The sequence below is a fragment of the Oncorhynchus mykiss genome, chromosome 18 (assembly GCF_057628025.1).
Source record: "Oncorhynchus mykiss isolate SJ-2025 chromosome 18, ASM5762802v1, whole genome shotgun sequence".
NCBI lineage: Eukaryota > Metazoa > Chordata > Actinopteri > Salmoniformes > Salmonidae > Oncorhynchus > Oncorhynchus mykiss.
Genome location: NC_143039.1, coordinates 35,120,432 through 35,135,912, shown reverse-complemented (window position 1 = coordinate 35,135,912; position 15,481 = coordinate 35,120,432). Strand labels below are relative to the sequence as shown.

General features: G+C 42.6%; 1 protein-coding gene across 3 annotated transcripts in view; it reads right to left on the bottom strand.

The window, feature by feature from the left end:
• Positions 1-3,066: 3,066 nt before the first annotated feature.
• Positions 3,067-15,481, bottom strand: part of LOC110495939 (intersectin-1) — a 62,671-nt gene continuing 50,256 nt past the window's right edge. For all 3 annotated transcript variants that reach the window (XM_090208275.1, XM_021571477.3, XM_090208272.1), the window contains 8 exons: positions 13,147-13,245; positions 12,393-12,560; positions 11,943-12,155; positions 9,048-9,169; positions 8,814-8,896; positions 6,958-7,041; positions 5,812-5,985; positions 3,067-5,557 (listed from right to left, as the gene is read on the bottom strand). In XM_090208275.1, the coding sequence (XP_090064401.1) occupies positions 5,409-5,557; positions 5,812-5,985; positions 6,958-7,041; positions 8,814-8,896; positions 9,048-9,169; positions 11,943-12,155; positions 12,393-12,560; positions 13,147-13,245 (1,092 nt within the window). In that variant the 3' untranslated portion in view covers positions 3,067-5,408. The remainder of the gene's footprint in view (positions 5,558-5,811; positions 5,986-6,957; positions 7,042-8,813; positions 8,897-9,047; positions 9,170-11,942; positions 12,156-12,392; positions 12,561-13,146; positions 13,246-15,481) is intronic.

Here is a 15,481-nt window from a genome sequence, read left to right as displayed (position 1 = left end):
ATTGATTATCATTGAGATATTTCTACATATGATTGGAGTCCACCTGTGGTAAATTCAATTGATTGGACATGATTTGGAAAGGCTCACACCTGTGGTCCCACAGTTGACAGTGCATGTCAGAGCAAAAATCAAGCCATGAGGTTGAAGGAATTGTCCGTAGAGCTCCGAGACAGGATTGTGTTGAGGCACAGATCTGGGGAAAGGTATCAAAAATGTCTACAGCATTGAAGGTCCCCAAGAACACGACAGGTAGCCTAGTCGTTAGAGTGTTGGGCCAGTAACCAAAATATTTCTAGATTGAATCCCCGAGCTGACAAGGTAAAAATCAGTCATTCTGCCCCAAAACAAGGCAGTTAACTGTTCCTAGGCCGTCATTGTAAATAAGAATTTGTTCTTAACTGACTTGCCTAGTTAAATAAAATACAAATATATATTTTTTTTAAAATGTGCACATTTATCTAAAAATCCTGTTTTTGCTTTGTCATTATGGGGTATTGTGTGTAGGTTGATGAGGGGGGAAAACGATTTAATCCATTTTAGAATAAGGCTGTAACGTAACAAAATGTGGAAAAAGAGAAGTGGTCTGAATACTTTCCGAATGCCCTGTATGTCCCAAGATCTCCACAAATCTGGCATGTATGGTAGGGTGGCAAGAAGGAAGCCCACCTTGAATCCCATTTGAAGTATGGGGGAATAAACACTTGGGAGACTGTAGCCATGTGGCAAAACGTTTTAGGGTCTGACAAAAAAAAAAAAAAACTTTTCGGCCTAATGTAAAGTGTTACATTTGGCACAAACCCAACATGGCACATCCTCCAAAGAACACCATCCTTAATTAGAAGCTTGGTGGCAGCATCATATTATGGGGATTTTTCTCATTGTCAGGGACTTATCAGGATAGAAGGGAACATTTATGGAGCAATGTACAGAAAAGTCCTTGAGGAAAACCTGCTACACTCTATAAGAAAGATGAAACTGAGATGGGATTTCACCTTTCAGCATGACAATGACTCGAAGCACACATCCAAAGTTACTTAACTTCATTGACAACAGCTCTGCACTGCCCTGCAAGAAATATGAATGCCCTGACTTCTGCTGAGGCCATATCGCCGTAAATGCTGAATGGCCAATGCAGACATCGGATTGACCATGGGTCCAGATGCACAATCCACTTCTCTCTCCAGAATCTGCGAAAGCCAGCAGGGGCGGGAGGAGAATAGTTGGGTCAGGTTAAGGTTTTTGTCTTCTGGTTATCTAGATCTGGCGCCCTCTTGAGGCATTTGTCTTATTTCATCAAACTGTAAACTTAAAGCATCAGACAAGCTCAATGCATATAGTTGATTTTATTAAAACACATAAGGTTTGTCTATATATGGAAAAATACACATTTAAAAATGTCTACCAATTGATTGGTAGAAAGAACAGATTACTTTTGGTCGACCAAGATTTTTTGAGGTCGGGGACAGGCCTACAACAGACTCACAGCTGTAATTTATGCCAAAGGTGCTTCTCCTGGGTATTAACTCAGTGTGCTGGAGACTTATCCAATTATGATATTTTAGTTTTAAGGGGATTTTTTTGTGTGTGTGGAAAAAATATATACAGTACCAGTCAAAAGTTTGGACACATCTACTCATGCCAGATTTTTTCTCTATTTTTTACTATTTTCTACATTGTATAATAATAGTGAAGACGTCAACTATAAAATAACACATATGGAATCATGTAGTAAACAAAAAAGTTTTAAACAAATCTAAATATATTTTATATTTGAGATTCTTCATGGTAGCCACCATTTGTCTTGAAGACAGCTTTGCACACTCTTGGCATTCTCTCAACCAGCTTCATGAAGTAGTCACCTGGAATGCATTTCAATTAACAGGTGTGCCTTGTTAAAAGTTCATTTGTGGAATTTCTTTCCTTCTTAATTCGTTTGAGCCAATCAGTTGTGTTGTGACATATACAATTAGTTCAAAATGATTTACTATGTAAATTAAAGTTTAAAAAAAAATCAAGGTACATGTTGCTTTTCTATTTTTTGTTCAGTGTAGATAGCCAATATCAACAGCAATGTTGCTGCTGCACGATTTTGAATTAAGTGATAATGCCCAAGAAGATGGTATTTGGAGGATATATTGGCATGGGCATTGGAGACAGTAACCTTGATCATTTGAAAAGACTGGTGTTTCAGCAGGGTGCAATTTTGTTATGCAAAAAATGTTTGGGGCAGCAGTACTTCGCTGGATTTGGTGGAGTTTGACGTTTAAATGGCAATGTGTATTGTTTTTGTGTAGAATGAGCATATATTTCACATTGAAACTGAGAATGTCTTGATGTGTGACATTTTGGTCATTTCTTCTGAGTGAATAGGGTAGAACTAAATTTGTTTTCTAATTTGTTTCCGTTAAGATGGCATTCTGTGCGCATCACAATGGAGGCCGTCCTTCCTACGAATTGGACGTGATTGCTTATTCAAGGTAGTAATGTAAACAAATATAACTGTTTGCAATGTTCTCCGTTTATTACCAAGTACTTCACCATATTTCAGTGTAAATCCGTTTGGCTTGATGTCTAGGTTGCTACAGTTGTTAGCCTAGTAGTTTCTTTGGATGGGTCTAATTCTGGAAGCTGATTGGTTAACGTTCCAGAAGTTACCACCGGCTAAAGCTATGACGTTGAAGTTCCTATTTACCATGTTCCAGCTCACTGTCTCATCAGCCTCGCCAGACAATTTATAAACTTGAAATCCACCTAGACACTATCTCCCATTTATTTTAGACTAGCATTTGGGTTTTCAATAGCGGATACTTTTTTTATTAACCGTACTCTCGGTCTCTGACATTTGCAACATTGTTTCAATATTGAAACGTCGTCGTCTCCGGTTTAACATGAATGATACTTTCAATGTATAAACGTTTCAGGCACTGACGGAAGTGAACACTATCCACGAGAGAAGCATATCATGTAAAAGTAATATGGTGGTAAATTCCAAATGCATTAAAATACATTTTATTAAGTATTTACAATGTTTGTAAATTAAGGCTACAAACCAAACATATAAACTCATTGGTCCAATCAAATTTTATTTTCAACATTTAACACTTCTCATACATTGATAACAATACATTGTCATCAACATTCTTCTACGGTAGTTGTAATATATTACTTATACTCCTTTCAAATATTTCAACATATTCACATACTGCACTTTATCAGTTAAGACTTTGCTCATTAAAAAGAATAGAGAGCATCACTGGTTTGAGAGTGAACATTAAAAGAGCACTACTGTGGGGTAACCGGGAAGGGGTAGAGAGGTTGCACGCTATAAGGAAATGACTAGTCATAATCTAAGTCCTCCAACTTGAAGAGAGACCCAGCACAAACCAAAGCACTCGAGAATAGTAAGTTAATTTTACACACTCACTCCTAGACATTACACATAAGGAACAGGCTCTGCAAAAGCTGTTTTCCTTGACCACTCGCACTAACACGGCAGTGGAATTTCACTAGTATTTGTACATTATCTACATGGATACATAGCTGGTAACAACATACATTAAACTAATATTACACGAGTGAAGATCTTACCCCTCCACTGTGTTATGCTAACATTGTCAGACTTAACAGACTAAAGTCAGTCGTCTCTCCTGCCTTCGGATGTCCTTGTACATCTCATTTCGAATGCAGAACCCAAGATAATGGGAGGGTCATCATAAAGAATGAAATAACAGATAAAAGACCATATGAAAGATTGAAATGGTCTCATATCACCTGGAGGCTGATATTTCCCTTTCATCTGAATTGTCTTTCTGAGCTTCTATAAATATGTAACACAGTGCCACACAACACTCAAAATAATAATTCCCGTTCTCTTACAAAGGAAATTAATTAATTTGAGACCCAAATTGAATGAACCTGAAATACCTCTTCACAAACAGTTACAGCATTGGCCAAATATGTCCGTCACAACAAAGCCTGACCTCAGTCTCCAAAACAAAACACCTACAAATGGCTTTTCAACACAAATATAGCACTCTATATTAAACAGTGCTTTTTTGGCATACGAAAAAATACAATTAAAAACAACTAAAATATACATACAAAACGTGAAGATATGAATGCGTTGAAAATAACAGACTTGTTCGGAACAAGTACAAAAACATTCCTGACATCACCGTATGATTCTTCTAACCATCGAAAAACAAATGATTTGTAGTACATTGGTACTCATTATCTTGGCCTACGCTGCAAATGTAACTAGAAATCGTCACTCATTTATAAATCATTTAGAAAACAGGAAATCTGCTCTTCAATTTCCCTCAAACCGTTCAACAATATATTTTGGGCTAAGCCAATTTGATAGACAATATATTAGTGTGTACATTCGTACAGTACTTCTGTAATGTTTCAAACACACCCAAACATTTCTTTGGGTCTTTCATTTGAATTTCCAATCTGAAACACAACACTCAATATGTGGAACGTATAAAGGTACAGTGTAAAGATGACTGATTAGCTTCATTTTCATTCTCAGCATACTAACATTAACAACAGTTCTTTCCTTCACCAACACATTTTTCCAGTGTCTCACCAAACCTTTGAGGGTATATGTCAAAGTATCTCTCTTCATATTCACGTACGCACTGTACCTGCTTTTGTACCTTTGTCTCAAACCGACGAATAAATAACTTGAAACGCTTGAATTAAAGAAATACAAGCAATGACATAATAGCCGTATAGCGGTTTGTTAATAAACATGAACACAGTGTCAAAGGTTATATGGGAGTTGTTGTCAGAGGGATGGCACAACAACAGTGTGGTCATCTGGGTGGTGTTCATTAGGCCACACAACGGAAGGTGTTTTGCAACGGAAAATGAAAATTAACATTTCTTATTGGACAAGGTAGTATTGCCCGGTTCAGTCTTCTTGCTTCCACTTGTTAACTAATGAACACGGACCAGGTGTTAATGCCACAGGGTGGGCTCTTTAAGACATACAGTGCATAAGCAATGATCATATGTGTTGTTCCAAAATTTCTCTACATACAGTATATCATGTCTCAAAGGTTCATTGCGTTATAAGACGGCCTTTGAGATTTTAGATTAGCTGAGGAATGTTTCATAATTTTGTTCAACCAAATAATAGTGGAATCACGATATCATACATACACCATAATGATATAATACATACACCATAATGATATAAAACATAAAGAGGAAAAAAATACATCACTTAAGACCCTTTTGCAGAAAATTAATTCACACAGTCACACACACAAGTGTGGGGCTGGGCTGTTGGGGAATGTCACTAGAGCTTGGTGAGACTTCGAGCAGGGGTAACGGGGGAGTGTACAGTATGGGTGTTAGGCTGGGTTAGGCTGAGCAGGGCTGGGTTGAACTGGGATGGACTAGGGCTCCTCGAAGAGCTGCAGGTCCAGTCGTACGACAATCTCTCCTGTGGGCACCTCGTGGAGCAGCAGCCTCTTGGTGATAGGCCCTTTGGAGCCCTGGTCCTTCTTAATGTCTGCCAGACGGATCTCTGTCCTGCCTAGGAAATCTACACACAAACAGACAGACAGAGGGATGATGAGTATACAGGTAAAGAGGGTTCAATATAAGATTGTGTCACACCCTATACTGGGATAGAATATATCGCATGACGGCACACTGAATCAAAAAGGCATCTAGTCAGTAAAAGGCTGTTTGTGTGTGTGTATGAGCTTGCGTGTTCGCATAGTCTCACCGTAGCCTTTTTAAACAGAGTGTTATTCTGGTGTGTGTGTGTGGGTGTGTGTGCGTCCGTAGTCTTACCGTCAGGAGAGAATTGGTCCCTCTCAAACACGGTGACACACAGCACGTCCTGCTCCAGGTCCTTGATGAAGAACTGACAGTTGGAGTTCCACTTGGGGTTGAGAGTGTCCTGCAGGGTCTTGGTGATGTGGCACTGGGAACCCATCGTCACCTCGCAGTACGGGTTGCTCTTACCTGAGAAGAGATCACAACTTAGGGTTGGGAAATTCCGTTCACTTTCCCCAAATACCCTGGTTTGAAAGAAATCCCGGTTGAAGAATTCCAAGTTGGAGGATTCCCTCTATGCTTATTCCCTCCTGATTCCTAAATTCTCAAACGGGGATTTCTGGAACAAACTTTGTCAAGTTACCAGAATTTTACAACCGAATAACAGATTGGCAGTTGTATAGACGTTTAGAATACCAATATGAGTATTCCCCCACAAAAGAGTATTTTAAATCTTCCACATACTTGTGCTCGATTAAGCTGGCCTGGTGAAATAGAACCAATGGAATAATCCCAAAAGGGCAAACCCCACCCATCTGGCACTGCAGGCAGGCTCAAAATACTATTTGAACCCCTGCATGTACTCTTAACACTATCATTCTTCTCCTGTGTACTGTTGGGATCAGCTAGACTTTGATCATTGAGGTAGTAAATTAATGATAGTACATGAAAGAGACTATGCTAGAAGTTAATGGTTCTCTGAAGAAAGACAAAAGGCTTTGGAATGTGTTTGAAGGAGAGGAGAGCGATGTGTTGATATAGGGAAGACAAATGGATTCTGTAGATCAATAGGTGAGGGGTGAGGTCAGTTCCCCTTAAGGGAGTAATCAGGGTTAGTATCTGGTTACCTTCTTTCCTGTGGAGCCATAAACTGTGAGGAGGAGGAGTGTCTTAAGTAGGATGAATATAAACTGATGTCTGAAATGTTTTGCTGTCTGATTTCAGCTGTACAGAACCTTTGGGAATGATTCAACTTGGTTAAAGCTTCTAGTGTCCGTGAGTTATTTACTCTGACAAATAAGAAACTAACAGTACTAAACAGCAATCGACACATGTATTAAAGGGTGGTGTGTGTCACTCTCTCGTGTCAGAGACACAGAGATCAGTGTTGAGATCAACTTAAGTTCTGGGTGTGGCAGGGGATCATCTCTAGGGACTTACCGTGGGAGCGGCAGGGTTTGAGCTCGATGCCCTCCACAATGTTTACCATCAGCCGGCCGATGCCCGTGGCCCTCTGTGAGCGAACTGCATCGAGACAGACACAAACGTAATGGTCAGAGGCAGACCTAAACGTAATGGTCAGAGGCAGACCTAAACGTAATGGTCAGAGGCAGACCTAAACGTAATGGTCAGAGGCAGACCTAAACGTAAATAGTCAGAGGCAGACCTAAACGTAATGGTCAGAGGCAGACCTAAACGTAAATAGTCAGAGGCAGACCTAAACGTAATGGTCAGAGGCAAACCTAAACGTAAATAGTCAGAGGCAGACCAAACGTAATGGTCAGAGGCAAACCTAAACGTAATGGTCAGAGGCAAACCTAAACGTAATGGTCAGAGGCAGACCTAAACGTAATGGTCAGAGGCAGACCTAAACGTAATGGTCAGAGGCAGACCTAAACGTAAATAGTCAGAGGCAGACCTAAACGTAATGGTCAGAGGCAGACCTAAACGTAATGGTCAGAGGCAGACCTAAACGTAATGGTCAGAGGCAGACCTAAACGTAATGGTCAGAGGCAGACCTAAACGTAATGGTCAGAGGCAGACCTAAACGTAAATAGTCAGAGGCAGACCTAAACGTAAATAGTCAGAGGCAGACCTAAACGTAAATAGTCAGAGGCAGACCTAAACGTAATGGTCAGAGGCAGACCTAAACGTAAATAGTCAGAGGCAGACCTAAACGTAATGGTCAGAGGCAAACCTAAACGTAAATAGTCAGAGGCAGACCAAACGTAATGGTCAGAGGCAAACCTAAACGTAATGGTCAGAGGCAAACCTAAACGTAATGGTCAGAGGCAGACCTAAACGTAATGGTCAGAGGCAGACCTAAACGTAATGGTCAGAGGCAGACCTAAACGTAAATAGTCAGAGGCAGACCTAAACGTAATGGTCAGAGGCAGACCTAAACGTAATGGTCAGAGGCAGACCTAAACGTAATGGTCAGAGGCAGACCTAAACGTAATGGTCAGAGGCAGACCTAAACGTAAATAGTCAGAGGCAGACCTAAACGTAAATAGTCAGAGGCAGACCTAAACGTAAATAGTCAGAGGCAGACCTAAACGTAATGGTCAGAGGCAGACCTAAACGTAATGGTCAGAGGCAGACCTAAACGTAATGGTCAGAGGCAGACCTAAACGTAAATAGTCAGAGGCAGACCTAAACGTAATGGTCAGAGGCAGACCTAAACGTAATGGTCAGAGGCAGACCTAAACGTAATGGTCAGAGGCAGACCTAAACGTAATGGTCAGAGGCAGACCTAAACGTAATGGTCAGAGGCAGACCTAAACGTAATGGTCAGAGGCAAACACACAGAAAAGTCAGAGGAGACTAAGCTAGCATGAAAACACTCAGTTGTCATGAGAGATAGTTTGGTAACACTTTACATGAAGTTGGTCTTATACCTGTGTACTAACACTGTACAGACATTAGAAACCAAATCATTGTTAGCCAGTTCCTTGCTTCTTAGTGAAATTAAGCCATTTTTGTTAAAAGTGGAATAGTCACTATTCCTCATGTATAACACAGAAATCACTCAACTCCACAATTCCTACACTACTATGTATTTTAATCAAAATGTTACTTGCATAAATACAAGGTTACAACGATAATAATAGTAATAAGTAGTTAGTAGATAGTAGTAGTAGATAGTAGATAGTAATAATACCAAGGTACTTAAAGAAGACACTCATATAAAGTGTTACCAACAGTGCTTTTGAGAACCTGGTCCGGGAGGGTAGGTGACAAAGCTGTCCCTCCCAGACACAGTGGACCTATAGAGGAGCAGAGAGAGACTATTATACCCAGGTAGGCCTTCTCCCTCTTCTTCTTCTCTGTCTCGATGAAGAGCTCCGAAGCTGCCTTGATCTTCTGCACCCAAGCAGTCCTGCATGAGTCATCACAAGGTCAAAAGAAAGCCTTGGCTGTGTGTGTGTGTGTGTGTGTGTGTGTGTGTGTGTGTGTGTGTGTGTGTGTGTGTGTGTGAGAGAGAGAGAGAGAGTGTGTGTGTGACTGCATGCATACGTCTGTGTGTGTACCTCTCGTTGATGCTCTCTGCCCGTATGGTGTAGACCCTGTCGATGTGGGAGATGTGGAAGATGGGCTCGTCTCCCGAGGGATCTGTTGGCAGCTTCACCAACACCTCATTCAGGAAGATGGGCTGTATAGTGGGGGTCAAAGGTCCAAGGTCACAACAAGGTCAGAACTCCTGGGGTGCATCGCAATAATATCTCATCTCGTTCCTGAATTGTGCACTCGTTTACTATATCCCACAAATCTAAAAGCATGAGATTGGTGCAGGTTTGGGGTAGAGGGAATATCCACAATATTTCTTATACAGGTCATTTCCTTTCAAATCAGTGAAGAGAAGTGAACAAATGTACAGGAAGGAGAGATAATTCGGGATGTAGCCCTGGTCTTGAACATGCCACACTACTGTACGTGGGGATTTGTCCAAGACCAAGGCTACATCCCAATTATCTCTCCTTCCTCCCAAAGTGGTCCTATGGGCCCTGGTCAAAAGTACTGTATTCTCTATAGCAGTGGTTCTCAAGTGATTTTGCCTTGGAACCCAAATTGAACCAGGTTCTCTCAGTCGCGACCCAATAATCCATCGCCAAAATGAGTTGCCAAAATACAATGTGGAAAATATTTCTTTAAAATGATTTTATTACATTTTTTGTCATTTTAGCCCCAATTTCATGATATCCAATTGCAATCTTGTCTCATCGCTGCAACTCCCCAACAGGCTCGGGAGAGGCGACGTTCGAGTCATGCGCTTTATTGATAGTAAATATAGCAATTACATGGCAACGGAACAACCTAACGAAGATCCGTTTCAGATGGAAACGTAGTCAATAAAGCGGTGAATTGGGAGCTTTAACGGTGTGCAGGCCTTCTTGTTCTATACTAGAATTCTTTATTAGCCCAGCGCCTATGTTTTTAAGGCTGTGCGTACGACCACAAACTTTTCTATAAAGGGAACAACATTAATACAATCTTGCCCATATTCTTGATGAAGAATGTTAATAAACTCACTGGCTTGAGACCACAAAATCATCCAAAATAGTGTTGCTAATAATTCTATATTGAAAATACTGTGATTGAAGAAACATTTTTATATTTAATCTCTGAACAATTTAAATTAATTACAATTTCTACACACTTCCTACCTACCTGGTGTGAGTTGTTTAATTTCAGACTTGACTACATATACACTGCTCAAAAAAATAAAGGGAACACTTAAACAACACAATGTAACTCCAAGTCAATCACACTTCTGTGAAATCAAACTGTCCACTTAGGAAGCAACACTGATTGACAATAAATTTCACATGCAGTTGTGCAAATGGAATAGACAACAGGTGGAAATTATAGGCAATTAGCAAGACACCCCCAATAAAGGAGTGGTTCTGCAGGTGATAACCACAGACCACTTCTCAGTTCCTATGCTTCCTGGCTGATGTTTTGGTCACTTTTGAATGCTGGCGGTGCTTTCACTCTAGTGGTAGTATGCGACGGAGTCTACAACCCACACAAGTGGCTCAGGTAGTGCAGCTCATCCAGGATGGCACATCAATGCGAGCTGTGGCAAGAAGGTTTGCTGTGTCTGTCAGCGTAGTGTCCAGAGCATGGAGGCGCTACCAGGAGACAGGCCAGTACATCAGGAGACGTGGAGGAGGCCGTAGGAGGGCAACAACCCAGCAGCAGGACCGATACCTCCGCCTTTGTGCAAGGAGGAGCACTGCCAGAGCCCTGCAAAATGACCTCCAGCAGGCCACAAATGTGCATGTGTCTGCTCAAACGGTCAGAAACAGACTCCATGAAGGTGGTAGGTATGAGGGCCCGACGTCCACAGGTGGGGGTTGTGCTTACAGCCCAACACCGTGCAGAGAACACCAAGATTGGCAAATTCGCCACTGGTGCCCTGTGCTCTTCACAGATGAAAGCAGGTTCACACTGAGCACATGTGACAGACGTGACAGTCTGGAGACGCCGTGGAGAACGTTCTGCTGCCTGAAACATCCTCCAGCATGACCGGTTCAGCGGTGGGTCAGTCATGGTGTGGGGTGGCACTTCTTTGGGGGGCCGCAGAGCCCTCCATGTGCTCGCCAGAGGTAGCCTGACTGCCATTAGGTACCGAGATGAGATCCTCAGACCCCTTGTGAGACCATATGCTGGTGCGGTTGGCACTGGGTTCCTCCTAATGCAAGACAATGCTAGACCTCATGTGGCTGGAGTGTGTCAGCAGTTCCTGCAAGAGGAAGGCATTGATGCTATGGACTGGCCCGCCCGTTCCCCAGACCTGAATCCAATCGAGCACATCTGGGACATCATGTCTCGCTCCATCCACCAACACCACGTTGCGCCACAGACTGTCCAGGAGTTGGCGGATGCTTTAGTCCAGGTCTGGGAGGAGATCCCTCAGGAGACCATCCGCCACCTCATCAGGAGCATGCCCAGGCGTTGTAGGGAGGTCATACAGGCACGTGGAGGCCACACACACTACTGAGCCTCATTTTGACTTGTTTTAAGGACATTACATCAAAGTTGGATCAGCCTGTAGTGTGGTTTTCCACTTTAATTTTGAGTGTGACTCCAAATCCAGACCTCCATGGGTTGATAAATTTGATTTCCATTGATAATTGTTGTGTGATTTTGTTGTCAGCACATTCAACTATGTAAAGAAATGATAAGAATATTTCATTTATTCAGATCTAGGATGTGTTATTTTAGTGTTCCCTTTATTTTTTTAAGCAGTGTATATATATATTTTTTTATACGTTCATTTTTTTTACTCAGACACCCATGACCCACTCAAAACCTCACACGATCCAAATTTGGGTCACGACCCACAAGTTGAGAATTGCTTCCCTATAGGGTGCAATTTGGGATGCGGACAATGTGTACGTTGGCGAGAGGAGAGTACTTACGGTCTTGTACATGCGGTACTGCAGGTGGGACTTGGCACTGAACACCTTGTCGCAGCCCGAGAAGCCCAGGGGCTTGATGATCTGAGTCAGCAGGAGGAAGTCGTTGAATAGGAAGCCATACAGCTCCTTGTTGCTCTTGGCCTTGTAGAGTTTGCCGCTGTGCAGGAACTTGCGCGGGCCCAGGCAGTTGGTCACCGAGTTGAACACCAGTTGCTTAAAGAAAGTCGTTAATGAAAAAGGGCCGAGTGAGTGAGTTGGGAGTGAGCCTGTTCACGGTGTGGAATTGTGCCAATTGTGTGTAATTTTGTGGAATCAAGTACATGTTCCTGTGCTTTTCATTGTGTTTTATTTCACCTTTATTTTACCAGGCAAGTCAGTTAAAAAAATAATATTATTTTACAATGATTTGTGTTCTGTGTGTTTATGTGTGTCCGTGTCTGTGTGTATTACCTCAGACAGCCCCTCACACTGGACGTGGGCCTGGATCCACTCTAGCCGGTCAGAGTTCTCCTTCTCCCTGACGCCCTCGTTGACCTGGGAACACAGCTCCTCAGCCTTCTCCAGAGCCTGCTTCAGATGGCTATGGTCCGGGTGAGCCTCCGGAGTATTCTCTAGGATCTGCGCCGCATCACACATAGTTACAGACAGCCAATTCCAGTGTGTGTGTATGTATCAGTTAAATCTTTTATTTATTTTCTTTAACCCTTATTTTTACCAGGTAGGTTTACTGAGGATACATTCTCATTTACAGCAACAACCTGGGGAATAGTTACAAGGGAGAGGGGGGATGAATGAGCCAATTGGAAGCTGGGTATGATTAGGTGGCCATAACAGTATGAGGGCCAGATTGGGAATTTAGCCAGGACACCGGGATTAACATGAGATTACGATAAATGCCATGGGATCTTTAGTGACCACAGAGAGTCAGGACAGGCGTTTAACATCCAAAAAGACAGCACCCTACACAGGGCAATGTCCCCAATCACCGCCCTGGGGCATTGGAATATATATTTATTTAGACCAGAGGAAAGAGTGCCTCCTACTGGCCCTCCATCACCATTTCCAGCAGCATCTGGTCTAACATCCAGGGCCCGACCAGGACCAACCCTGTTTAGCTTCAGGGGCTGTGGTCAGGCTTCTCGATCACATACAGTTTATTTGGATGATGAGAAGAGTGTGTGTGAGAGAATGTGTGTGTACATACATTTTTGATGATGAGGGGGTAGCGCGTCACCCTTTGCATGGGTTTGAGGAGGAAGCTGGAGAGGGGCATTCCCTTACAACCTGGATCCATGGCCAGTCTCTGTAGGGGAGAGGAAATATTATCACTATCAGATATCAGCATAGAACCTAATAACACTCATATACAGTGGGGCAAAAAAGTATTTAGTCAGCCACCAATTGTGCAAGTTCTCCCACTTAAAAATATGAGAGAGGCCTGTAATTTTCATCATAGGTACACTTCAAATATGACAAAATGACAAAAAAAATCCAGAAAATCACATTGTAGGATTTTTAATGAATTTATTTGCAAATTATGGTGGACAATAAGTATTTGGTCACCTACAAACAAGCAAGATTTCTGGCTCTCACAGACCTGTAACTTCTTCTTTAAGAGGCTCCTCTATCCTCCACTCGTTACCTGTATTAATGGCACCTGTTTGAACTTGTTATCAGTATAAAAGACACCTGTCCACAAGCTCAAACAGTCACACTCCAAACTCCTCTATGGCCAAGACCAAAGAGCTGTCAAAGGACACCAGAAACAAAATTGTAGACCTACACCAGGCTGGGAAGACTGAATCTGCAATAGGTAAGCAGCTTGGTTTGAAGAAATCAACTGTGGGAGCAATTATTAGGAAATGGAAGACATACAAGACCACTGATAATCTCCCCCGTGGGGTCAAAATGATCACAAGAACGGTGAGCAAAAATCCCAGAACCACACGGGGGGACTTAGTGAATGAGTAGTAACAAAGCCTACCATCAGTAACACACTACGCCGCCAGGGACTCAAATCCTGCAGTGCCAGACGTGTCCCCCTGCTTAAGCCAGTACATGTCCAGGCCCGTCTGAAGTATGCTAGAGAGCATTTGGATGATCCAGAAGAAGATTAGGGGAATGTCATATGGTCAGATGAAACCAAAATATAACTTTTTGGTAAAAACTCAACTCGTCGTGTTTGGAGGACAAAGAATGCTGAGTTTCATCCAAAGACCACCATACCTACTGTGAAGCATGGGGGTGGAAACATCATGCTTTGGGGCTGTTTTTCTGCAAAGGGACCAGGACAACTGATCCGTGTAAAGGAAAGAATGAATGGGGCCATGTATCGTGAGATTTTGAGTGAAAACCTCCTTCCATCAGCAAGGGCATTGAAGATGAAACGTGGCTGGGTCTTTCAGCATGACAATGATCCCAAAAACACCGCCCGGGCAACGAAGGAGTGGCTTCGTAAGAAGCATTTCAAGGTCCTGGAGTGGCCTAGCCAGTCTCCAGATCTCAACCCCATAGAAAATCTTTGGAGGGAGTTGAAAGTCCGTGTTTCCCAGCAACAGCCCCAAAACATCACTGCTCTAGAGGAGATCTGCATGGAGGAATGGGCCAAAATACCAGCAACAGTGTGTGAAAACCTTGTGAAGACTTACATAAAACATTTGACTTCTGTCATTGCCAACAAAGGGTATATAACAAAGTATTGAGATAAACTTTTGTTATTGACCAAATATTTATTTTCCAACATAATTTGCAAATAAATTAATTAAAAATCCTACAATGTGATTTTCTGGATTTGTTTGTTTGTTAGTTTGTTTGTTTGTTTGTATGTATGTATGTATTCTTATTAAATACTTTTTTCTTTACATAGTTGAATGTGCTGACAACAAAATCACACAAAAATTATCAATGGAAATCCAATTTATCAACCCATGGAGGTCTGGATTTGGAGTCACACTCAAAATTAAAGTGGAAAACCACACTACAGGCTGTTCCAACGTTGATGTAATGTCCTTAAAACAAGTCAAAATGAGGCTCAGTAGTGTGTGTGGCTTCCACGTGCCTGTATGACCTCCCTACAACGCCTGGGCATGCTCCTGATGAGGTGGCGGATGGTCTCCTGAGGGATCTCCTCCCAGACCTGGACTAAAGCATCCGCCAACTCCTGGACAGTCTGTGGCGCAACGTGGTGTTGGTGGATGGAGCGAGACATGATGTCCCAGATGTGCTCGATTGGATTCAGGTCTGGGGAACGGGCGGGCCAGTCCATAGCATCAATGCCTTCCTCTTGCAGGAACTGCTGACACACTCCAGCCACATGAGGTCTAGCATTGTCTTGCATTAGGAGGAACCCAGTGCCAACCGCACCAGCATATGGTCTCACAAGGGGTCTGAGGATCTCATCTCGGTACCTAATGGCAGTCAGGCTACCTCTGGCGAGCACATGGAGGGCTCTGCGGCCCCCCAAAGAAATGCCACCCCACACCATGACTGACCCACCGCCAAACCGGTCATGCTGGAGGATGTTGCAGGCAGCAGAACGT